At 49.2% G+C, this 27004-nt stretch overlaps 1 protein-coding gene across 1 annotated transcript in view; it reads right to left on the reverse strand.

The window, feature by feature from the left end:
- LOC149434822 (serine/threonine-protein kinase Nek11-like) overlaps nt 1–27004 on the reverse strand; it is a 202083-nt gene that overhangs the window by 157600 nt on the left and 17479 nt on the right. The window contains exon 5 of the mRNA XM_089663332.1: nt 20874–20997. Within this exon, the coding sequence (XP_089519458.1) occupies nt 20874–20997 (124 nt within the window). The remainder of the gene's footprint in view (nt 1–20873; nt 20998–27004) is intronic.

Consider the following 27004-nt stretch of genomic DNA (forward strand, 5'->3'; position numbering starts at 1 on the left):
AAAGGGATGCTGGGGATGTTTTCTTTCACATAATGCTCAGGAACAAAATGATTGATGGACGAGACTGGTATCCCTTTAGATGTGCATGCTCCTCCCTGCTGGCCACTTGGTGTGGCAGACCTTAGCTGTGCAATCTTCTCATCAGTTGTTTGAGCATGCACGCCTAAAGGGATACCAGGAATGTTTTTGTTTCACATAATGCTGTGAGATGCAGGCAATGACAGTACTGATCAGCATGGGGGGAAGAGGGGGGTGTCAGCAGGAAGCAAGGAAAAAGCAGTACACTGATCTTTCCAGTGAATGGCTGTGCAGGGGGAAGGCGTACAAGTCTGACCATTGGAGGACAGGCAGGCTCTTCTCCCAGCACAGCCAGAAAACTGACCACACTGAGATGGATGAGCTCTCATGCCTAGTGTGGTCAGTTTAAAAATAGGAAAGCAGAGGGACTGGCAGGAAACGGGTGATTTCACACAAAGGAAGCAACACAAAGAGAACAGAAGACTTCTTCATACCGGGACCTGGTACAGCCGGCACAGATCAGGAATATAAAAGGTCGGGGTATTCGGGTGATGCGAAGGTCACTATTGGCAGCCGAAAGCTGAGCTGGATTTTTTGTCTCCGGTATTCTCCTATCAGAGAGTCCCGTTGTTTCAGTAATAATGGACCTGAATGAGATTCCTGAGGTTATAATAGACCAGGTGTTCTGTCACCGCACGGGGCCCGACTCCCCCAATTATCTCCCTGCTGGCAGCTCACTGACAGATTCATTTTCCTGCTCTCTCAGCCGCGTCCTTCCCCGGCTCACACTGCGCCGCTCTCCGGCTAAAAATACCGGCAGGCCTCCTGTAATGACCCCGGCCTAGTGGCCCCGACTGTGCACAACCACAGGTATGGCAATGGCCGGGTATATCTTGGCGAGCCGGCAACCGGAGTATTGACAGCAAACGCACGGCTCGGTATAAATGCATCAGGCACTACCGGAGACAGGAACAACATTGGTGCACTAATAATGGTTGCCTGGGGCCCCAGACTGCAGGGGGGCCCCATGGAAGACACAAAAACCAGTCATTCCCAGCCTTGCAAGCCTGTTGTCCTCGTTGTCAGAATGTGGTCAGCACTGGCAGCCAGGGCTGCTGTTAGGAACCACAGGGCCCTATACAGCCAACCTGACAAGGCCCCCCCAAAAACACAGTTTACTATGCTTCGGTTATGAATGAACACAGTGAGTGATTGTTACCGATCACTCATTGTGTTCATTCAGGGAAGGAAGGGGCTGATAAATGTGACATATTTACCGGACCCTTCCCCAACTCTCCATCCTGAAGGATCCTATTGTGTGCTTGCAGCTGGCGGTGGGAAGGAGAGGAAGGAAGCCGGCAGCACTGCGGGGAGGGGGGTCTGAGCAGCAGAGGGAAATGTATGGTGCACAGAGAGGGTGACGGGTGCGCTGCGGGGGGAGGGGCAATTACTAAAACCGATCCCCTGTATGGGTCTCTATGCAGCAGCTGAAAGCCAGCAGGAGGGAGAGAAGAATCCAGCTTTCAGCTGCTGCAGGGAGACCCATACAGGGGATCGGTTTTAGCGCCCTCACTGTGCCGATCAGCCTCCCAGCCCACACCCGGTTCACATAGCTGCCTGGGCCCCCCTGCTGGCCTGGGCCCCGTACAGGAGGACTGGTGGTACCCCCTTATCCACGGCCCTGCTGGCAGCCTTTGTATTCTCAGTAAGGCTCACCCGTGAAAAAAATTTGAATGCTGAAACTAAAGAATCCAACACTCCTATGGCACTGATGGGCCCCTGACGTGTGCATGACGGGGAGCTGAAAAACACGCCCTAAACGCCTTCTGATGCCAGTGTGGACGAGGCCTCAAGGTTTCCTTCATCATAAGTCATCTATGATCTAAACACATATGCACCCTCCCGGTACCGGGAATCGCATGGAAGTGATCCGCCATTATGACATGTTTAATGCGCAATCCCAGGAATGATATTTTTTGCAAACTTTGGCCAGCTTGGCTCGGAGTATCTTTAGCCGACATCAGAGGGCGTTTGGTAATGCTATGAAATACTGCAGTATGCACGGCCTACAGTGAGAATCATGATCTTCCGGGTGCTGCTCCGGTGACTCCCGACCTTCTTCCTGCCAGTGTTCCGTGTGAGCGGCTTTCCTCTGCACCCTGAACACAGGGGGTCACTGCGACAGGTGTGAAACCAGATTTATTGCGTTTCCAGTTTCAAACACACTTGGGCAGGGCCGTGGATAAGGGGGTACCAGCAGTCCTTCTGTAAAGGGCCCAGGCCAGCAGAGGGGCCCAGGCACCGGGATGAATCAGATGTAGGCAGGGAGGGTGACCACTTACTGGAACCGATCCCCTGTATGGCTTTCCCTGCAGCAGCTGAAAGCTGGGTTCTTCTGCTCTCCCTCCCGCTGGCCTTCAGCTGCTGCAGAGAGAGCCATACAGGGGATCGGTTCCAGTAATTGCCCCCACGGTACACCTATCACCCTCCATACTGCAGCACCATATGTTTCCCCCTGCTACCCAGGCCCCCCATCCCCGCAGTGCTGCGGGGGGCCTGTATGGCTCTTCCTGCAGCAGCTGAAAGCTGGCTTCTTCTCCTCTCCCTCCCGCTGGCTTTCAGCTGCTGCAGAGAGAGCCATACAGGGGATTGGTTCCAGTAACTGCCCCCCGCCCCTTGCTGCTGCACCCATCACCCTCCATACTGCTGCACCATACGTTTCCCCCTCCTACCCAGGCCCCCCATCCCCGCAGTGCTGACGGCTTCTCTTGATTTCTTCCCACCGGCAGCTGCAAGCACACAATAGGATCCTTCAGGATGGAGAGTGGGGGAGGGGTCCAGTAGATATGTCACATTTACCAGCCCCTTCCTTTCCTGAATGAACACAACGAGTGATCAGTACAAATCACTCACTGTGTTCATTCATAACTGAAGCATCTTTTCTTGGGGGTGGGCTGTCAGGTTGGCTATATGGGACCCCTTGGTTTCTAACAGCAGCCCTACACTTAGGCAACATTTCCACAAATAAATTCAAGCCTTTGGACACCTCCCTTCCCAACCAGTGGTGTATGTATGTTTTGTACTGCCCTAGGCAACACAAAAATGGACCCCCCCCCCCCTTCCAGTAGAGGGAGCCTGACACAGACCAACGCCACCCCCCCACCCTCATGGAGGAGACAGCCTGAGACGTTGGCCAACAACACCCCTGCCCCCCCCCCCCCACCTGGGAGAGCCTTCCACTACCATTGCCTCCCATACACTGCCTTTCTCCGCCAGGCAAGAGAAAGACACTCACTTTCACCGCTACGGACATCCTCGGGAATGAGAATCGGGCTCTGCATGTACCGTCAAGCAGCCCACAGCCTCTCTCGGATTGCACCTGATGCTGAGTGTGTCCCTTCTTCAGCCCCTTCTTGCTGCCCCCCTGAAAAATGCCACCCTAGGCAAATGCCTTCTTTGCCTTGTGGTAAATACACCCCTGTTCCCAACCTCTCCCCCCCTTCCCCCTTCAGATTTTGAATCTCTGACACATAAATGCTGTATCATCTGCCCCGTGGATGATTCCCCGCAGATATGAAGGACTGGCGACAACAGCAGCTCGGATGAAAACACAGCCTCAACCTCTGTGTGTGGGCCACTTAAACGTGAAAAAAAACCCTTTGAAATATGGAAATGAGTTGTAGTTTTATTTTAAATTCAGTTTTTATTTTAATTTATGCTTTTATTTGATCATATTTAAATATGTCAAACCCCACCCCCCCCCCCCATAAACTGTCACCCAGTCAAGTTTACAAATAGCTCTCCTGGAAGCGCGTGTTAGCTGAGAAATAGACCCCCGGAGGATTCGCTGTCAGCATTGAACGCCTCTGAAGAGCACTGAATGTAAGTCTTTGTCATTTTGATGAATGTGACCCCACCATGAAACACCAGAAACTTCGCTGATTAATCCCCCAAGTCCTATTATTTAGATGCAAGTACTGCGACCGGCCCAAATACATGACTTTAGCAGCATTGAGCCAGCGATGGGGGGCCTTGTATGCCAAATTTGGCAACAAACAGCGGGCGGCTGGGAGGAGGTTGGGATTTGACTTTGCACACGGTTATGAAGTTTTTTAAAGATTTGTGCTTTTTCATGAAACACGGAGGACCTGTTCATGTCTTCGAGTCGCTGTAAACTGCATGTTTTCCCCATGTGACCACAACACAAGTAATGCCCATTGCGGTGCCATTCATTATCATGTGCCATTCATTCCTTGTGAATGGTTCCCTGTTCAGTAGAAGGCAATGCGCCAGCCCTGCAGTTCACCCCAACACACGCATGCATTCCCATATGGAAGAAGAATATATCTGAAATATATTTTAAAAATATTCTCCCCAAATATATTGATAAATATTTGAAATGCTACAATTTTAGCCGTATTCAATATATTTCAAAATATATTTTAATAAATATATTTGGTTGCAATCTCCGCTCTAATTCATCCCAAAGGTGTTATATGGGGTTGAACACCTTTGGGATGAATTAGAGTTGAGCCAGGACTCCTCCCCCGACATCAGTGCCTGACCTGACAAATGTGCTTCTGGAAGAATGGTCCAACCTTCCCATAGACACCCTCCTAAACCTTGTGGACGGCCTTCCCAGAAGAGCTGTTACAGCTGCAAAGGGCGGGGCCAACTCAATATTGAACCCTACGGACTAAGACTGGGGGGCCATTACAGGTCATGTGCGTGGAAAGGGCGGGGCCAACGCAATATTGAACCCTACGGACTAAGACTGGGGTGAGCCAGTTTGGGGTGGAGGAACTTGACTGGCCTGCACAGAGTCCTGACCTCAACCCCATAGAACACCTTTGGGATGAATTAGAGCGGAGACTGTGAGCCAGGCCTCCTCCCCCGACACCAGTGCCTGACCTGACAAATGTGCTTCTGGAAGAATGGTCCAACCTTCCCATAGACACCCTCCTAAACCTTGTGGACGGCCTTCCCAGAAGAGTTGAAGCTGTTATAGCTGCAAAGGGCGGGGCCAACTCAATATTGAACCCTACGGACTAAGACTGGGGGGCCACTAACGGTCATGTGTGGGGAAAGGGCGGGGCCAACTCAATATTGAACCCTACGGACTAAGACTGGGGGGCCACTAACGGTCATGTGTGGGGAAAGGGCGGGGCCAACTCAATATTGAACCCTACGGACTAAGACTGGGGGGGCCATTAAAGGTCATGTGTGAGGAAAGGGCGGGGCCAACTCAATATTGAACCCTATGGACTAAGACTGGGGGGCCATTAAAGGTCATGTGTGAGGAAAGGGCGGGGCCAACTCAATATTGAACCCTATGGACTAAGACTGGGGGGCCATCAAAGGTCATGTGCGTGGAAAGGGCGGGGCCAACTCAATATTGGACCCTACGGACTAAGACTGGGGGGCCATTAAAGGTCATGTGTGTGCAAAGGGCGGGGCTAACTCAATATTGAACCCTACGGACTAAGACTGGGGGGCCATTAAAGGTCATGTGCGTAGGAAGGGCGGGGCCAACTCAATATTGAACCCTACGGACTAAGACTGGGAGGCCATTAAAGGTCATGTGTGTGGAAAGGCCGGAGACCAATACTTTTGGCAATATAGTATATATATTTAGTAGAGAAGAAGGAGAAGAAGAGGCCCCAACAGCTTTATATTGCTGTCTATGTCCACGTTGAAATGACTTTTCCTCTCTTCCATTTTGTGTCTCTCTGGCAATGAAAGGGTTACAGACAGAATTTTAGTTCCTATATAAATGTTTGAACATGTTTCCTGTTGAGAACCGGGTCCGGGGTTGTAAATCAAAGGTTCCCGAATACAGTGGGGCATTGGTAATTTGGATCCACAGAGCACCGACGCCACAGTCGTCTGAATCTAGGGCTGAAAATATTCATGAAAGAGCAATCACGGGGTCAGGGTCACACAAACGATCAGAGGGCCATCCCTCCGGTATTGTCGACAAGAACATTATGACTCAAAAAAGACAAAAGGACACATAAAAAATTCTGTACAAGAGGAAAACGCTGAGCATGGCCAGCAGGTGAAATGTTTTGCACTTTCCAAAATTGCAGGATTTTTTAAATAAATGTATCTTTGTCTTGTCCTCTTGATATAGGACCAACTCTCCACATGTGTCTGCGGTAATCATTAGCTTTCTTCCAAAAAATATTTTTCACCGGGTTCATGTTGGGTGGAGGGGTGGCTAGTGGGTAGGGATGAGCAAAATTAAAGCAGAAATCCAGCAATTTTGTTTTCTCCCCATTCAGTGTTGCTGTGTCAGCACTGTACAGGATAAATGTTTGTTGTGTTGTAGGATACCAAGGATATACTCACCTGACCCACTGATCCTCCATGACTGGTCCTTTTGGCTCCTGTCCTTCACCACCCCCGCGGTCCAACAGTCTTGTAAATGGGCTGTTCCTGATGTCAGCATGCTCAATGTGCAGACAGGAACAGTCCATTGCTGGACCGTGGGGGGCCAGTTTTCCATAGGATCGGTGGGTCAGATGAGAATAGCTTTTGCCTTCACCCTTAGAAAAAACGAGCAGCTGATCAATGCAGTGGGGGGCACAGAAAAAGACAAAAAGATCTAACTGGAGTTCTGCTTTCAGGACTTTCAAGGCCGAAAAAATTTGGACAAAGAAATTTGGTGTAAGAAATTGGAGTCATTGGTGAATGTAGAATTATTGTGGTGTGTTGCAGGGTTGCCAACCGTCAATAAACGTATAGTTTGTAAAGATCAGTAATTTCTACAAATGTCTTTAAATATCAGGGGCTGATGCTGCAGTTATTGCCCAGGTGGCCACCTATCACGGGACCACGCTTGGAGTCACTGAGCTCCTGAGAGCGACCCATTCTTTCACCAATGTTTGTAGAAGCAGTCTGCATGCCTAGGGGCTTGATTGTATACACCTGTGTCCATGGAGGAGATTGGAACACCTGAATCACATGATATGGAGGGGATTGGAACACCTGAATCACATGATATGGAGGGGATTGGGACACCTGAATCACATGATTGGGAGAGGATTAGAACACCTGAATCACATGATTGGGAGGGGATTAGAACACCTAAATCACATGATATGGAGGGGATTGGAACACCTGAATTACATGATATGGAGGGGATTGGAACATCTGAATCACATGATATGGAGGGGATTGGGACACCTGAATCACATGATTGGGAGGGGATTAGAACACCTGAATCACATGATTGGGAGGGGATTGGAGCACCTGAATCACATGATATGGAGGGGATTGGAACACCTGAATTACATGATATGGAGGGGATTGGAACACCTGAATTACATGATATGGGGGGGATTGGAACACCTGAATCACATGATATGGAGGGGACCGAACACCTGAATCACATGATTTGGAGGGCGGGCCCAATACTTGTGGCAATATAGTGTATATAAGAATGATGGAAAAACTGAAGAATCATCTTGCGGTACATTGTAGCTTTGATTATTCCCAAAGAAAAACAAAATGATTTTAAAAGTGTGTCAACTTGAAGTTGGGGGAAACTCTTGGTCCATTTAGTAAGACCAGCTGCAGTGGAGGTATAGTCTAGAGCACCGGTGTCAAACACAAGGCCCGAGGGCCAAATCCGGCCCTCCAGGCCATTTCATGTGGCCCTCAGATCTCTCCTGCAGGTGTGGCACTCCCTCGTCTCCACCTTGTCTCAGCAGTCAACAGAAGAGAGAATTACATCTCCGCCAGATCCTGCTCTTCTCCATGCAGCCCCAGAGAGGCTCATTTCTCCCACGCCCATCTCCAGGACTTCTCCAGGGCTTACCCATCCTCTGGAACTCACTACCCCATCAGACTGTCACCTACCCTCCTCACCTTTAGGCGCACCCTGAAAACCCATCTCTTCAGGGAAGCCTACCCCGCCCTCACCTAATTGCCGATCTCCTCCACTCCTCCCACCACTCCATCCCCCACAGCCACTTCTTCCTGTACCACTATCCCCTCCCTCCTAGATTGTAATCTCCAAGGAGCAGGGCCCTCGAACCCCTCGTGTATTGTATTGTTACTGTATTGTCTCATGTACTGTCTCCCATTATAATGTACAGCGCTGAGCAAACTATTGGCGCTATATAAATACTGTATAATAATAATAATTTCTGAAATCCCCCACCCTTGTTCTCAGCAGTTGGCAGCAGAGAGGAGGACAGAACTCCAACAGATCCTGCATGTCTCTGTGCAGCCGCAGCACCCCCTTGTCTCCACCTTCAGACTTCAGCAGCTGACTCCAGCCCTCCTTTGGTCCTCCTCCAGACCCTGCACATTCGGCTTCCCAGCTCCGCTTCCAGCTTCTTCCTGGCAGCAGCACAAGGTAAGGGGGGTGCACTGTGATGTAGGGGAGGGTGGGGTGCTCTGGAAATCTAGTCTTACAGATACAAACGGCCTTTTGAGGGCAACCATAATGTTGATGCGGCCCACCATAAAATTGAGTTTGACACCCCTGGTCTAGCGGAACTGTTTTTCCTTTACATTAACTCTTCAGAAAACAAATTATATAGAGGTTGGATAAAAGATTTTAGTAGCTTTTTTTTTAATTATTATTCTTTCTTTCTTATTTTCAAAGTTGCAAGCAATTTACTACTTACATAATTTCATAATAAATAAAACCTAAAAAAATTATCTGCTCCTTCCACTTTGTTACAAACGTATCCAAAATATCATCATATGTATGCATTACTTCCTCTATGACACAAATATAGTCTCCCGTCACAATCCATTCCTACTTATGTACTTGGAAATTTGTTTTTCTCATTTCCAATATTCTGGAATCAACCCTTTGGCTGTATTCAATAGATATGGCATGGTGGACATCTTCTACTTGGCAGCCGATATTTCTGTTTTATGAAACGGGAGCCTCCAGGGGTCCATCCATACTTTTTTCTCGTTGTTTCTTGAATAATGTTGGCAATTCTCCCCAAAACACCCGTATATTCAGGCAGTGCCACCAAATATGCCCAAAGGATCCACGTTCACCACAACCCCTCCAGCACAGAGAAGACTCCAGCTGGAACCCGTGGGCAGCACCTGGAATGGTGTACCGTCTTGCTAATATTTTGGTAGTTTTTTGTTTTTTTTTTAAATCAGATTATATTTATTGAGAGGAGGCGTTACAGTTTTACAGAAAAAAAAGGAAAAAACTGTAAAAAAGCATAACATACAAGGTGCAGAACACCAAACACAAGAGTACACCAACCACAAGAGTATTTACAAAGCTACACACCAAGATCAATATTGTAAGGTCCACAAAGAAAAAAAAAAAAAAAAAGAGAAAGGAGCGGACATTGCAGATCGAACATGGGCAAGTAAGGTGAACAAGCGCAGGACACTTCTAATGGATACATCTCAGAATTATTATTATTATACAGTATTTATAAAGCGCCGATAGTTCGCTCAGCGCTGTACATTACAAAGGGGGACAGAACATGTGACAGAACAATACCAATACAATGCAAAACATGAGGGGATCGAGGGCCCTGCTCTTTCGAGCTTACAATCTAGGAGGGAGGAGATGGTGGCACAGGAGGAGATAGCTGTGGGGGATGGAGTGGTAGGAAGAGTGGAGGAGGTCGGCAGGTTAGCAGGGGGTGGGGTAGGCTTCCCTGAAGAGATGGGTTTTCAGGGTGCGCCTAAAGGAGAGGAGAGTAGGTGATAATATGATGGGTTGGGGCAGGGAGTTCCAGAGGATGGGTGACACCCTGGAGAAGTCCTGGAGGCGGGCATGGGAGGAGGAGACCAGGGAACTAGAGAGAAGGAGGTCTTGTGAGGAGCGGAGTGTGCGTGTTGGGCGGTACTTGGATATTAGGTCGGTGATGTAGTTCGGGGCAGTATGGTGGACGGCTTTGTACGTCAGTGTTAGGATTTTGAATTTGATCCGTTGCGCAATCGGAAGCCAGTGGAGGGATTGTCAGAGGGGGGTGGAGGACTGAGTGGAGGCCAGTGGAGGGATTGGCAGAGGGGGTGGCAGAAACGGAGCGGTTGGAAAGGTGAATGAGTCTGGCTGCCTTATTCAGGATGGACTGAAGCGGGGATAGCCAGCGGCGAGGCAGGCCAGTGAGGAGGGAGTTGCAGTAGTCGAGTCGTGATATGATGAGGGAGTGGATGAGCTGTTTAGTGGTTTCTGGGGTTCGGAACGTGCGGATTTTGGCGATGTTGCGGAGGTGGAGTCTGCATGAGTTTGTTAAAGATTGGACTTGGGGCTGGAAGGATAGGTTGGAGTCCAGAATGACACCAAGTACTCTGGCCTGCGGGGCGGGTTTGATGGTGGCGTTGTTGGACATGATGGAGAAGTCAATGGGGGGTGGGGTCCGGGCTGGAGGGAAGACAAGAAACTTGGTTTTGGAGAGGTTCAGTTTAAGGAAGTGGAGCGACATCCAGCCTGATATGTCGCTCAGTAGGTGTGTGATTTGGGCGGAGACCGAGGGGGTGAGGTGGGGGGTTGAGAGATAGATTTGTGTGTCGTCGGCATAGAGGTGGTAGTTGAAGCCGTGAGAGTGTATGAGTTGGCCAAGGGAGGAGGTGTAGATGGAGAAGAGAAGGGGCCCGAGGACGGAGCCTTGAGGGACCCCAACAGAGAGGGGGAGTGAGGGGGAGGTGGTAGCATTATAGGTAACGCTGAAAGAGCGTTGTGACAGGTAGGATGAGAGCCAGGAGAGAGCGGAATCTCTGAGGCCAAGGGAGTGTAGTTTTTTGAGGAGGAGGGGGTGTCGAAGGCCGAGAGGTCAAGGAATCAAAAGCGGGAACAATACAAATATTAGCAGTGCAATATGGAAGCAACTAGAAAGCAAATCAGAATGATGGAAGTTGATGGAGTTATCAATGAGTCCAACGTTTGATAGTTAAATAATCCTGGTTTTTATAGGGGCCCAGACATCAGAGCAAAAAAATGGTTTAGCTGAGGTGGACAGAGGGACAGAGGAATCGGTTCTATCCATTCACATTGGCTTCATCCTCCAATGAGGATGAAGCATTGAGCTAGGGGATGTCAAGGAACACAATCATTGGGCAATCTCAGAAGGGTCAAATGCTGAAGATTCTAATGGACGCTGGAGCACTGGAATGGAGTGGACATAGTAGATCTGGGCCACCAGAGAGGTCATTATAATACTTCTATTCCAGAGAATCTTCAGTTGGATTTTTCTATACGTTAAGATTATTTTGAGGAATGCATGATGGGCTTATATAATGTTTTTTTTCCTGGAATTCAGCTTTATGTGTCTGTTTTGAGTAAAAATATAATCAGCCTTAATAAAAATCAAATCAATTCTAAAATAGGAACCCTAGATGTGTGGAGATTATCGTAAATTGGGGGTCCTGGCAGAGGAATTCAGAATTCCTGGCTGGAGATGATGTAGCCGCGTCTTCCCATGAGCTGTTAATTCCATCCTGTATAGATCACGGCTCATCTGTAGCTACGGTTATGAGTCGCTGCCAGATTTCTCTGCTGTTTGCTTCAAAGCTCCTCTGATATTTTCTTTTTTCATTCACTCGGCGAGTGTTAGAGAACGAGTGGGAGAGAGAGTTGGCAAAAATGGATGTGGATGCCAGGTGCATTCTGTGATTCACACAAACTTATCCCATTATGGACGTTTGGACAAGCTAAACAGGACATGTTTCCCTTGAAGTCTCTGTGATATCAGATTTCCAGACAATAGATACCGGGAGCTCCTAGAAGATGATCAGTAGAGAGGAGGAGGTTGGTTGAAAGGGACTTTGTAGGAGATTAAGTGTTCGCTGTTCACCATTGATCTACCCAGGCAAGCCGATCCTTTCTAATGATTCTTCTGACCTTGTACCACTTATCGGTTTAATTTCCACGAAGACCATACATCATTGTTGAGTAGGGACTCCGTAGTACCTTATGTAGCATCCTCTAGTGTGCTACTAGAGTAGCGTAGTATGTTATAGGTAAGATCACTGTGTGACTCATAGTAGTTGTGTCGGTCATGTGATTATGGTTGGGTTATTGCAGGTCAGCTGGATGACTCTACAGATTGTGGCTCTCTCACCTCCTCCTGACTCTGATGGACCATAGAACCTTCTAGAGGTCGGTAAGCAGGAGTGGAGGCCTAATCTGCAGTTTGGGGGGTCCGGGCAATCCCAGGTTTGGAGGCCCTGGTAGAGTGGTGGACTATAAGTATGGGAGAGTCAGGCTGACAGAGGAGTCGGGTAGAAGATAGAGTGCTAAGGAGACTGTTGGAGTCTAAGAGGGGTCCCCTGGGTCTGGGGGGTCAGCCTCTAGGCTGGGCTCAGGCTGGCTCAGGAGGATACATTTTGCTGAGAGGCGTGGATGAGATCAGGCCTGGAGCAGCAGGGAGCAAAGAGGACAGTGTGATTACAGTAGAATTCTCTGGGATCTACAAGCGGAACGACTGCTACACATAGCAAGCTTTCCAAGGACAGTGTTGAGCTCAATCCTTTTATCCTTGATCCAGGAGATCTTCTATGAAACCAGGAGGGCTGGTAGTTTTTGCATGGCAGGGAGCTGGGATCAGCTCTGTAGGGGGGAGAGAAGACATCTCTGCATGTAGCTACAGAAAGGCAAAGTGAGTTTTGAGGGGCTGCTTGTTCTTCACCTGGAAGGGGCAGCTGCTACCTATCCGCAATGACTGATGGCTTTCAGGAAAAGAACAGTCCGGGATCTGCTTTGTACATAGGAAGGAAGTGTCTCCCTTTCATTATTTCAAGTCGAATTCGGCATCCCATAATACCTATTTCCCTATCCAAGTTGAATCCCCCTAAATAAAACAACAAAACCAAGTTCATGGACTGGTCACTGTCCCTGAATGCATGTCTCTGTGAATATACCAGTTGCCTGTCTGTGCAGAGGGAAGCTTCGGGATATCCACAACACAGCGGCCCTCACGAGGGTAGCGCTACACTTATGAGGACCGGGGCTATACATAGACATCACGATGCTCTGGAACACCCAACTGATGATGCCCCATTATAGAGCATCTTCCTATTGTGTCATGCCATTGTTTAAGTAAGAATGAATACTAGTGAAGCACTCACCCCCAGAGGGGCCGTTGTAGATTACCCCGGTCCCCCTTGCTAGTACAGAGGCTGCCTGCCACAGACACAGTTCCATGCATACCGACAACACAGCAATGGTGTAGAGGGAGTCTTTTTAGAATGTACTGCTAAATAACTTGAACAGGAGAGGGGTTCAGGACACCCCAAAACAATCAATAAGATGACAATCTTCCAGCACAAATTCTTATAGCTGCAGACACACATGAAAGTCCCAAATACCAGTTTTACAATGTCCCAGGAGCTCTCTGTCACCCAGCTTCCTCAAGTAGATTGTCAGGACCGTGGTCTAAACCTGCGACCTCTGCTGTGTCTGGCAATGTCTCTTCTTGCTGAGCCACCTTGGAGGCTCAACAGCTCCCTGGACAATTCATTGATGATCTTGCCTTGAACCTTGTTTCTTTTGAACCTTGAATCCTTTTCTCCTTCTATGAACTTCCTGATTCAAGCCAATCAGCTTGATATGGCACCTCCTGTTTGCCATATTAGTGTGCTCTCTCCAGCCAATATTGTTACTTCTGCTGCCATCTGTATCTTTGATACTAGTCATTGCCGACTTTTTTTGCTTGTTGCTCGACTATGCTTCCACTTAATTCCAACCTGCAACCACTTGTTACCAACCATTGGCTTGTTTACTGACTTCACTTCTGCTTGATCCCTACCTGCTATATCTGCTACTTGCTCATCTCCTGGTGGGGAGAAACTAAGGACTGAGATCTGGTACTAATGTGCTACAAAACCCATCTCCACCACCGGGAGCTCTGGTAAACATTGGTTAGTGTTTAGACGCATGTGAACCCATGTCATTCGCCAGGGTAACCTGCTTGTATACCTATCCTGCTGGTCAGTGGGAGCCTCCCTGCTGCTACAGCTATTGGTCTCCAAGCCTGACCCCTTATCATGACATGGATCCTCAGTGAGGGAGATAAAAAGATCCTTGTCCAGACCAGGACTCCAGGACAGTGCCCTCCAGCAAACATAATCCTTTAGCAATATTTTCAAGGCCCTTTGCCCGGCAACTTCTGAGAACCAGATTTGCAATGTCTTGTCTCAGTAGCTATCTCCCTTGGGTAGCAGCCCCAGGAGAACTGGAACCCTCCTTGGAGAAGATAGAACACTCTGGAAAGGCCTCCCAAACATTGATTACCTCCTCAACCACCTTCTGGACACCTCCTTCCAGGGATTGGCTAAGGCATGATAAACATTCATACTGGTCATTTGACTCTCCCTGCCCTATATTGTGGAAGCTTCTCCCAGAAGCAGGTAGGAGAAATCAAATACCCAGTTAGGAAACCCTGACCAGACAAAAACAATAGATTGCTGCTCCATAGACTGCAGTGAAGCCAAAATTGAAATTTAGCATAGCAGCCTAACTAGGGGAAGGTGCTACATTAGAATGCCCTAATGGAGAATCCAAGCTGTCTTCTTTATATATGCACAACTAAGGGAAACTAAGGGACTATGGTTTTGAGCTTCTTGAACCATGGTGATTCTTCTGACCCTCATTAGCCACTATCCCCTTGTAGGCAGGTGCAGGATTCCCCTTCCATCCTGTAGGTGGTATTGTGCTATTATTGTAGAGTCTGGAGTCTGCAGGGGGAATTGTCAGTCTCCCAAAAGAAGCCAGCTGGCCAAATAGACATTGGAGACCTAAGGCTTCCATCTTTTCCAAGAACCTTATACTGTATATAGGGTCTCCTGCACAAGTCAGACATACCTGGAGTGAGTGGTGGGTCAGAGATGGAGACCCCGCTAGCTAAGGAATGTCATTGAAAGGAAAACACCTAATTTTTCTTTTTCTATGTTTTTCACGTTCCTATCTGAAGGTAGGTTAGTATCCCTGTCTTCTGTTTGATGCCATCAGCATGCATCCCACACCTCCATCTCAGCAGACTCCCCCTTACATCTTACACATACAAGAGCTTCCTGCGTCAATGCTACTTAAAAAAAAAATTATATTCAACTTGTTATCTGCTGAAGGTAAAGAGTCTCTGATTTATCCTCAGCTATGGAGGGATTTTGCAGATGTTTTCTTCTAATTCCTGGAAATCTACAGATGGTTTTATTGAAGCAGAAAATATTTGGAGAGAGATTGGAGCTCCGGCACGCCATCAAGAGAGAACACGGCAAGCTCCTCTCAGCACACAAGCGGAATCCCATGGCCTGATTGTGCCAGTTCTGTCACCGGTCCTCACAAACCTGTCCGCTCATTAGAGGCAACAATGTGCGATTCTCGGCCCCAAGACCCTCACCCTTTCCCTTCCACATCATCAGATCCTTTTATTAGCACCTATTCAGAGAGAAGGGCCTTATGTGGTCAGAATATGTTGTGCAGCAGACTTCGGGAACCTGAGGATGATGAGGAACTACAAACTCAGGAAAACGGAAATTCAAACATAGGATATGAGTGCAGCACCCTCCTAGCGTACAATAAGTTCCTTTGTACTTAGTGGTGGCCCTTCAAGCTGAGGTGTGAAGTCCTGTTGGTGCTCAGGATTGTAGGGATGCCGGAGTGAAGAGTGACTCTTCCAGTAAGAAAAGCAAAAAAATTCCCGCTCACCTAAGATGATCCTAATAGGGATATGTACATGTAAAAGCCTCAGACCATGCCGCTCCTCAGACCATACCGCTCCTCAGACCATACCGCTCCTCAGACCATGCCGCTCCTCAGACCATGCCGCTCCTCAGACCATACCGCTCCTCAGACCATGCCAATCCTCAGACCATGCCGCTCCTCAGACCATGCCTCCTGACTCATTTTGCCCCGCCCATAGGGGGCTTAATCATGGAGGTCCTATGCATCATGGGGCATGGTCTGAGGAGCGGCATTGAATGTGGCCTTTGCATGTACACCTTCTTACTATGATGCTTTTTTTTTGCTTCAATCAACCCCCCTCCTAGCATTTTTTTGCTTCAATCCACCCCCTCCTAGCATTTTTTTTCTTTGATACTCACCCTCCTAGTATAGGTTTCTAGGCAAATGTAGCTTTGGCTCCTTCTGTTGCCAAAGGAACAGTAATTGTTTGGTCTGGCCTATTCAGGGTCTCACAGACTGGGAGTTTTGATTGCTTCCCCCGTCTCTGAAAGAAGCTTCCAGAGCTTAGGGCGGGAGTTTCAAATCGACCAGTCTGGATATTTATCAGGTACCAGCCAATCCCTGAAGAGGAAGTGTCCATTAGAGGACTGGAATGGGATAAATAGTTTGAGGCACTGGAGAGCTGGTACAAGGTCATCTAGAGCCAATGCCAAATTGCTCCCTTCCAAGATGTATGAGCATCAAGTGTCAGAAATCATCCCCCACCCCCCAAAAAAAATTGAGCACTAATCTGTATGCTTACCCCTGAGCATAAATCCCCCCTCCCAGTACTAATCTTTGCCCCCCCTCCCAGCTCAAATCCTCTCTCTCTCCTCATATACCCCCATCTCAAAACCCCCCCAAAAAGTTCCCCCTCCGAACACGAATCCCCCCCAGCTCCAAATTTCCCCTCCCAGCACAAATTCCTCTCTCCCAATCCCCCACCCTAGCGCAAATCACCCCCCCTAAAAAAAATTTCCCTCCTAGCAAAAATACCCCCCAATTATCCCTACTAGCACAACCTCCCCAAACAAAAAAAAAAAAAATATTCCCTCCTAGTACAAATCCCCTCCCCCTACCATAATATCTTTTCTAGAAAAAAAAACCTAAATCCCCCTTCCAACACAAATCCCCTCCCCCCAGTCTCCTTGTGGTGCCCTACCCCACAGTACCCAGGGCAGCCGCCCTCCTGCCCACCCCTTGTCCCAGCCCTGGGTGCAGGGACTGCTGCTCCTAGACAGCCCATCTACTATACATCTGCTCTAAAGGCCTTAGAAGTGTCAGGACTGAGGGCTTGAATGGGCTTTGCACAGAGCTGATGACCATGCCATGTGGGATCTGATCCTGAGAGGTGTCATCTCACTCACTGGACCATGTCCAGAGGAAGATGGAAAGAGGCAGCTGTCCTGGGGCCTTGGGAGTAGTGACCTTAAATGGATCCTTGCGACCATGTGCTGGAAGATGCAGTGGGCACCAGTCATTGTGCATAGGCATAGGGTAGAAGCCCAAAGACTTGCCCAATGGTCTTCAGTTGTGGGACCTTGGACTGTTCACCATCAGCTAATCCTACTACTAGGAGAGACCGTCCTCCAATTACCAACCGCTGGGCATTTTGAAGTATCCCAACCCTAAGTTCCATTTTTCCTGTTGGAGTCCTTCAAGACATCCCTAGACCGTTTACTGGAGCCAGTGGGAATGGACTGTTGCTTGTGGGGACAGGCAGTCTCTTCACTGATTGGGGAAGAACCGGTTAAACCCAGCAGCCCTGCCCAGTACTAGCAGAATGGAATTCACAGATATGTAGGCAGGTCCAAAAGAGCGTTGGCATAACGTTTCACTCCTGGATACCACTAAAAGGTCACGTGCTCCTTTCACTGTGTTAGTATGAGTCCCAGAGGGGGCAAATAAAGTGTACAGTTCAACACCATACAGGATGCAAAACCCCTCACCTCTGTCTGGACCAGGGGCGGACTGACCATTTGGAAACTCGGACACTGCCCGAGTGCCCGGGGTCAGTAGGGGGCCCCATGAGATACCTTTTTCATAGGCTTTTATGAGTTTGGGCAAGGACACAGGGGCCCCATGATCCTCTATTGCCCGGGGGCCCCTTGAGTTGTCAGTCCGCCCCTGGTCTAGACAGTGCTGATCGGCTCTGTGCTGGTCACATGCACTCTCCCCAAAAAAAAAAAAAAAACCTCTCTAACAATACACACTAAACTGAGCATGTGTAGAAGGGCTACGGGTTCAGTCTGTCTTATCAGCGTGGACATTTGAACAAGAGGAGGAGCAGAGTAGACAGGATCAAACAGCCTTTTTACACAATGCAGAGGATTAACCCCTTAGGTTCCACAGTGAGTATAACAAGCATGCTTTATTGCATCTACAGACGGATTGTACTGTTGCGGGTTCAGTAACACTTTAATTCTTCATGGTCCACGTAACTGGGGACGTGGCGGGAGGGGGGTGGTGTGCCCATTGCCTACACGTTAATGTTTTACCTCTGGCCCGTATTGGGAGGTATGGGCATGAAGGTGTCATTAGGGTAATAAGTCCTATGATGGGACGTGCTGAGTATTTCTATAGAACGCAGTCCTGCCTATAGATACCCTCCGGATCCCACGGCGTGCATTCTGCGTTTCCGTTCATCCGCAGATTGACTGCTGGGCTCAGTAAAGTATTCGGATCTGACAGAAGGAACACTAACAAGCAGCCCATGCTGAGCCGAGTCCCGGCCACCAGCCTTCGGGTTATTATTAGCCGAAGCCAAGCCATTGATGAATGAAGTATACAATACATTGCAGTCGCTGGACGGGCGCCTTTCATCGCCATCCAGGCCATTTAGCTCGCGCTGCATCAAGAAGCAGCTTGTTAAGTGAGGATAACGGGGGATGGAATGGTGTCAGGATGTCTTCAACGCGCGGCTTCTGGATTTGACATCTTTATGTCTCCTGTTGACTCTCCGAAAGGCCATTTATGTGACGAATAGAAGGGAGATTTAACCTATATACATCCAGAAGATTAAAGAGCGTCTGACGGCCTTTATTTCAAACATCGCCAAGCTGGATACGTAATGAAGTCAGATAACAGGAAGATCTAATAAACGCAGAGCAATTATCAGACAACTGGGGCAACAAAACTCAGAGAAGACGCATCACGCGGGTCGCATGGGCAGCTTTAATGTACCGCAAACTTTACAGCTTAGTTAGCTTTTATTTGTTCAATTGGACGCGGAGAGCCGCCGGGAGCTGCAAATCTGGGCGACCTTCCAAGCGCAGATACTTCTAGAAAAACTGCACCTGTTAGAATACCCCCTGACATAATGTGACCCGGCTTCCCTTTACCCAGGCGGCATGCTAGCCTGAATCTCACAGCCTCAGCCATTTAGTTTCCCTTTACCCAGGTGGCATACTGGCCTGAATCTCGCAGCCTCAGCCGTTTAGCTTCCCTTTACCCAGGCGGCATACTGGCCTGAATCTCGCAGCCTCAGCCGTTTAGCTTCCCTTTACCCAGGCGGCATGCTAGCCTGAATCTCACAGCCTCAGCCGTTTAGCTTCCCTTTACCCAGGCGGCATGCTAGCCTGAATCTCACAGTCTCAGCCGTTTAGCCTGAATCTCACAGCCTCAGCCGTTTAGCTTCCCTTTACCCAGGCAGCATGCTGGCCTGAATCTCACAGCCTCAGCCGTTTAGCTTCCCTTTACCCAGGCAGCATGCTGGCCTGAATCTCACAGCTTCAGCCGTTTAGCTTCCCTTTACCCAGGCGGCATGCTGGCCTGAATCTCACAGCTTCAGCCGTTTAGCTTCCCTTTACCCAGGCGGCATGCTGGCCTGAATCTCACAGCCTCAGCCGTTTAGCTTCCCTTTACCCAGGCGGCATGGTGGCCTGAATCTCACAGCCTCAGCCATTTAGCTTCCCTTTACCCAGGCGGCATGCTGGCCTGAATCTCACAGCCTCAGCCGTTTAGTTTCCCTTTACCCAGGCGGCATGGTGGCCTGAATCTCACAGCCTCAGCCATTTAGCTTCCCTTTACCCAGGCGGCATGCTGGCCTGAATCTCACAGCCTCGGCCGTTTAGCTTCCCTTTACCCAGGTGGCATGCTGGCTTGAATCTCACAGCCTCAGCCATTTAGCTTCCCTTTACCCAGGCGGCATGCTGGCCTGAATCTCACAGCCTCAGCTGTTTAGCTTCCCTTTACCCAGGCGGCACGCTGGCCTGAATCTCACAGCCTCAGCCGTTCAGCTTCCCTTTACCCAGGCGGCATGCTAGCCTGAATCTCACAACCTCAGCCATTTAGCTTCCCTTTACCCAGGCGGCATGCTGGCCTGAATCTCACAGCCTCAGCCGTTTAGCTTCCCTTTACCCAGGCGGCATGCTGGCCTGAATCTCACAACCTCAGCCATTTAGCTTCCCTTTACCCAGGCGGCATGCTGGCCTGAATCTCACAGCCTCAGCTGTTTTGAATCCTCGTGCATGCGTGGACCTCATAGACTTGCCTTGGGAGAAGGTTCTACAGAAGTCAATAGGGACTGACTCCACCTATAGGGACTGGACATGTGCAGGACTATAAGAGGACCCAAAAACTCAGCAATCCCTAAGGGGGCAGTGCTACAAGTAGATTCACTGAACTAAAGACCGCTTAAAGGATATTTTTTTTTTAAATAACTAAAACAACTAATATGTCCTCAAGTTATGGAATAGCTAAACCTGAATAACATGATAAAAAGGGACTGAACTCTGGAAGCTCTTCCCACCAGTATTCCCTGTGGTCCTCCTGCCGCTGATCTTTCCCTATACCAGGTGCCCCATGCCTTGTTCTGCACTGTGTCTCAGTGTTTAGTTGGACATCTAGGTTGAGGCAGGGCTTTGCTTCCTCATGTCAGAACCTCCAGCAAGGGGAACAGTGAGCAGCTCAGTAGTCGCATCACCGAGTCAGAGGTAGCAGCACCTTGGATGATCTCACACTGCAGATATCCAGCTAGGAGGTTCCAGCCACAAGAATGCCTAGGCACCTCACATACCAGGAAGCACACTGTATTTTTTCAGTACAAATTCGAGACACAATGGTAGATATTCCAGGGGGGGGGCTGCTTAGGCACAGTAAACATTTCTACATTGGTCCCAACAACATAGGAGATCTTCACTTTTTGACTTCAGGTCCATATTATGAATGATAACATACATGGTCCAGGACGACTCACCAGATATCGGACTTTGAGTTGTAGCCATTCCGCGTGAAGATCTCGGGGCTCATGTACGACGCGGTTCCTGTGATGGTAGTCGCCAGGTCTGATGACACAAGTACACGAGACACTCCAAAGTCACCTGATCCGCAAATGAAATGAAGACAGTTAGATCTGAGCTGGTGGAGTCTCTAGGTCCGCCTTGGCAGTTGTCACCCTTGGAAGATTTCCCCTCAGGAGGGCCCTAAAACACATTTACTTCCCGTCTCGGTGATAATCTTCACGAGGACCAATGGAGGCGTGAATCTGCTGAGCTGCGACACAAACAGCAGTACAAGCATGGCAGGGGCTCTAACCCTTCCCGCTCTCTCCATCACTTTTCCTTTACATAGACCTTAAAGTGGTTGTAAACCTCAGACATGAAATATGAACAAAGCACATCCCTCTATAGTGTGGACTTGTCTCAGTCCAGAGCACTGAGTGTCATTTCTGTCTGCTGCCTACTTCCCTATGCTATCAGCATGAGTCACTTCTGACACCAAGAAATAAAAAGGTGTCAGAGGAGGAAGCTCCAGCATATCTCCTGTGATTGACAGCCTCAGCTCTGTTCTTATGTGCTGTGTGAAGCGGTGGTGTCTCCTTTCCCTCCAATCAGCTCTCACTGAGCTCTGCAGAGTGTAACTTGTGCTCCCCACCCCTTGCTTTCTGAAAGCTCAAACAAGCTGTATAAATTCAGCACTTTGAATGGATATCCACTTAAGGACTGCCTGCCTGCAATGTACTGGTACGCTCCGGGTATAGGGCGCGCGCTAGTGAGCCCCCCACTGACATCTGCATACAGCGGGAGTCTGTCAGCAAGTCCAAGCTATTGACTCATGGCCGAGACCTGCTGACTGGCTGTGTCCAATCACAGGCCAGAGCCCTGTGTTGACAATCAACATAAGGCTCTGTAGAGAGGGAACGATCTCTCTGTTTCTTGTCCCTGAAAAGCAGGAATAAGAAACAAAGAGATCTGTTAGTAAAAGCAGCACATAATACACTCATTACACATTGTTAAGCACACATTCAACCCTTTGATCGCTCTAGATGTTAACCCCTTCCCAGCCAACTTCATTAGTACAGTGACAGTGTACAGTTTTATTACCAGTCACTGTATTAGGGTCACTGTTGATACGAGTGGCAGTTAGGTTCCCCCCAAGCATCAGTTAGCGTCAGATTGCCCGCCGCACAGTCCCACTATAAGTCGCTGATCACTACCTTTACTAGAATAAAAAAACAATTCCAATATGTACTGCATACCATCTTGTAGACTCTATAACTTTCACAAACCAATCAATTTGGGATTTATGTTTACCAAAGACATGGAGCAGAATACATTTTTGGCTTAAATTTATGAAGAAATGTGATTTTTGTTAATTTTTTTATTGGATATGTTTTACAGTAGAAAGTAAAAAAAAAAACCTATTTTTTTTTTTTCAAATGTTGGTCTTTTTTCCTTTATATCGCAAAAGATAAAAAAACGCAGAGATGATCAAATACCACCAAAAGAAAGCTCTATTTATGTTAAAAAATTATATAAACTTAATTTGGGTACAGCGATTCATGACCAGTTAAAGTAACGCAGTGCCGAATAGCAAAAAACAGCCTGGTCAGGAAGGGAGTAAACCTTCCGGAGCTGAAGTGGATGTAGAGGAGAGATGACTGCAGATAAACCGGTACAACGTATGTAGGAGGATTCATTTCATCTCTGTGTATTACCTGAGGCCGGTCACGTCACTGCGGATATGGAGGGTTTACAACCACTTTAAGCCTCTCCTATGATATCCAAAATTAAAAAAAAAATAGATATCTGGGGTTCCTCTTAAATTCACGGTTTCTAGGTGATGAGCGATATATTCGATTTGATACCCAGTCAGTAGAAACAAGAAAGCAGATCGACCTTTTCATCAGATGCCTAGAAATCTCTAACTAGCTTCCTTCACTGTTACTGATTTATAATTAATTCGGGATCAAACACTTGTTACATACGTACGCCATTACTACTTCTGGGAGCAAAGAGAATATACAGATACATAATATAAATATACGGGGATTGCTGGACCGCGCTATTCCCAGAGATCGCTTCATTCCTACGTAATACATATCTTTAAAAAATAAAAAATATATATATATCTTTTTAGTTTTTTTTGTTTTTGTTATATATATATATATATATATATATATATATATATATAATTTTTTTGTTGTTGTCTTTAAATAAATAAATTTATATATATATATATATATATATATAAATATATATAAATATATTTTTTTATATATATATAACTATAGACAGTAGATTTGCATGGATCCCATTTCTGAACCATTTCTACTTTTTCTCTCCATTGGATCCATCTGGTGTTGGCCGCATACATTGATTTGATGCCGTTTTCTTAAGAAAGTTACTTTGTTTTTTTAAGTGGTTTCTTTAGGTGATTTCACACAAACTTTTTCATTTTATTTTTTAATTATTATTTTTTATTATTATTATTATTACATTTTTTGATAGGAAACCTTCAGAAAATCTATAGTTTTTATCTCATTTAGGGTCGTTGGTTCAAATCCTAATCACAGCACCACCTAACTGGAGTTTGCACATTCTCCCTGTGCCTGCGTGGGTTTCCTCCGGGTACTCCGGTTTTCTACCACAATCCAAAGACATGCTGGGAGGTGAATTGGCTCCTGTCTAAATTGTCCCTAGTATGTGTATGTATGAATGTAAGTTAGGGACCTTAGATTGTACGCTCCTTGGGGGCGGGGACTGATGTGAATGTACAATATATATGTAAAGTGACACCACCTGTGCCTGCGTGGGTTTCCTCCGGGTACTCCGGTTTTCTCCCACAATCCAAAGACATGCTGGGAGGTGAATTGGCTCCTGTCTGAATTGGCCCTAGTATGTGTGTGTATGATGGGAGTTAGGGACCTTAGATTGTACGCCCATTGAGGGCGGGGACTGATGTGAATGTACACTATATATGTAAAGTGACACCACCTGCCTGGAGTTTGCATGTTCTCCCTGTGCCTATATGGGTTTCCTCCGGGTACTCCGGTTTCCTTCCACTCTACAAAGGCATGCTGGGAGGTGAATTGGCTCCTGTCTAAATTGGCCCTAGTATGGGTATGTATGAATGGGAGTTAGGGACCTTAGATTATACGCTCCTCGGGGGCGGGGACTGATGGGAATGTACAATATAAATGTAAAGCGCTGTGTAAATGGACGGCACTATATAAGTACCTGAAATAAATAATAAATAAAAAAAACAAATCCCCCTCCAAAAAAAAAACCGGGCAAACTCGATGAACCACCCATCTTTTTCTGCTGTCCCTCTTCTATGTTTCTTAACCACTTTAGGGGAGCCGATCGAACTTTTCTCTTCCTTTGTTCTGGCTAACGTGGCATTTAAGAATAGTTTACCTCTGGACCAGGGGCGGACTGACAACTCATGGGGCCCCCGGGCAATAGGGGATCATGGGGCCCCTGTGTCCTCGCCCACACTCAAATCACACCCAAAAAAGCCTATGAAAGGTACCAGAGACATCTCATGGGGCCCCCTACTGACCCCGGGCCCCCGGGCAGTGCCCGAGTTCCCCAATGGCCAGTCCGCCCCTGCTCTGGACTTGATTTATTTTGTATCATTTTACAGCGGAGTTCCTAGTAAAATTGTAAAATGTAAAACCAAATGATAGATTGTGCGATTGTGTTGTGGGGAGCAGAGCCGTCCGAGGAGGAAAAGGTTTATTGGACACTTTAATTACACCGAATGTTTCCTGTAGAACAACCGGAAGGAGGTGCGCAGGAGCGGAGCGAAGGTCACAACACGCATCCGGAAGGAGGTCCTCAGGAGCGGAGCGAAGGTCACAACACGCATCCGGAAGGAGGTCCTCAGGTGCGGAGCGAAGGTCACAACACGCATCCGGAAGGAGGTCCTCAGGAGCGGAGCGAAGGTCACAACACGCATCCGGAAGGAGGTCCGCAGGTGCGGAGCGAAGGTCACAACACGCATCCGGAAGGAGGTCCGCAGGTGCGGAGCGAAGGTCACAACACGCATCCGGAAGGAGGTCCTCAGGAGCGGAGCGAAGGTCACAACACGCATCCGGAAGGAGGTCCTCAGGTGCGGAGCGAAGGTCACAACACGCATCCGGAAGGAGGTGCGCAGGTGCGGAGCGAAGGTCACAACACGCATCCGGAAGGAGGTCCTCAGGTGCGGAGCGAAGGTCACAACACGCATCCGGAAGGAGGTCCTCAGGAGCGGAGCGAAGGTCACAACACGCATCCGGAAGGAGGTCCTCAGGTGCGGAGCGAAGGTCACAACACGCATCCGGAAGGAGGTCCTCAGGAGCGGAGCGAAGGTCACAAAACGCATCCGGAAGGAGGTGCGCAGGTGCGGAGCGAAGGTCACAACACGCATCCGGAAGGAGGTGCGCAGGAGCGGAGCGAAGGTCACAACACGCATCCGGAAGGAGGTGCGCAGGTGCGGAGCGAAGGTCACAACACGCATCCGGAAGGAGGTCCTCAGGTGCGGAGCGAAGGTCACAACACGCATCCGGAAGGAGGTCCTCAGGAGCGGAGCGAAGGTCACAACACGCATCCGGAAGGAGGTCCGCAGGTGCGGAGCGAAGGTCACAACACGCATCCGGAAGGAGGTCCTCAGGAGCGGAGCGAAGGTCACAACACGCATCCGGAAGGAGGTCCTCAGGTGCGGAGCGAAGGTCACAACACGCATCCGGAAGGAGGTCCTCAGGTGCGGAGCGAAGGTCACAACACGCATCCGGAAGGAGGTCCGCAGGAGCGGAGCGAAGGTCACAACACGCATCCGGAAGGAGGTCCTCGGGAGCGGAGCGAAGGTCACAACACGCATCCGGAAGGAGGTCCTCAGGTGCGGAGCGAAGGTCACAACACGCATCCGGAAGGAGGTGCGCAGGTGCGGAGCGAAGGTCACAACACGCATCCGGAAGGAGGTCCTCAGGAGCGGAGCGAAGGTCAGAACACGCATCCGGAAGGAGGTGCGCAGGTGCGGAGCGAAGGTCACAACACGCATCCGGAAGGAGGTGCGCAGGTGCGGAGCGAAGGTCACAACACGCATCCGGAAGGAGGTCCTCAGGAGCGGAGCGAAGGTCAGAACACTCATCCGGAAGGAGGTGCGCAGGTGCGGAGCGAAGGTCACAACACGCATCCGGAAGGAGGTCCTCAGGAGCGGAGCGAAGGTCACAACACGCATCCGGAAGGAGGTCCGCAGGTGCGGAGCGAAGGTCACAACACGCATCCGGAAGGAGGTCCGCAGGTGCGGAGCGAAGGTCACAACACGCATCCGGAAGGAGGTCCGCAGGTGCGGAGCGAAGGTCACAACACGCATCCGGAAGGAGGTCCTCAGGTGCGGAGCGAAGGTCACAACACGCATCCGGAAGGAGGTCCTCAGGAGCGGAGCGAAGGTCACAACACGCATCCGGAAGGAGGTCCGCAGGTGCGGAGCGAAGGTCACAACACGCATCCGGAAGGAGGTCCGCAGGTGCGGAGCGAAGGTCACAACACGCATCCGGAAGGAGGTCCGCAGGTGCGGAGCGAAGGTCACAACACGCATCCGGAAGGAGGTCCGCAGGTGCGGAGCGAAGGTCACAACACGCATCCGGAAGGAGGTCCGCAGGTGCGGAGCGAAGGTCACAACACGCATCCGGAAGGAGGTCCGCAGGTGCGGAGCGAAGGTCAAAACACGCATCCGGAAGGAGGTCCTCGGGAGCGGAGCGAAGGTCACAACACGCATCCGGAAGGAGGTCCGCAGGTGCGGAGCGAAGGTCACAACACGCATCCGGAAGGAGGTCCGCAGGTGCGGAGCGAAAGTCACAACACGCATCCGGAAGGAGGTCCGCAGGTGCGGAGCGAAGGTCACAACACGCATCCGGAAGGAGGTCCGCAGGTGCGGAGCGAAGGTCACAACACGCATCCGGAAGGAGGTCCGCAGGTGCGGAGCGAAGGTCACAACACGCATCCGGAAGGAGGTCCGCAGGTGCGGAGCGAAGGTCACAACACGCATCCGGAAGGAGGTCCGCAGGTGCGGAGCGAAGGTCACAACACGCATCCGGAAGGAGGTCCGCAGGTGCGGAGCGAA

Source organism: Staurois parvus, unplaced genomic scaffold (assembly GCF_062004578.1).
Source record: "Staurois parvus isolate SC_StPar_1 unplaced genomic scaffold, SC_StPar_1.0 ptg001667l, whole genome shotgun sequence".
Classification (NCBI taxonomy): Eukaryota; Metazoa; Chordata; class Amphibia; order Anura; family Ranidae; genus Staurois; species Staurois parvus.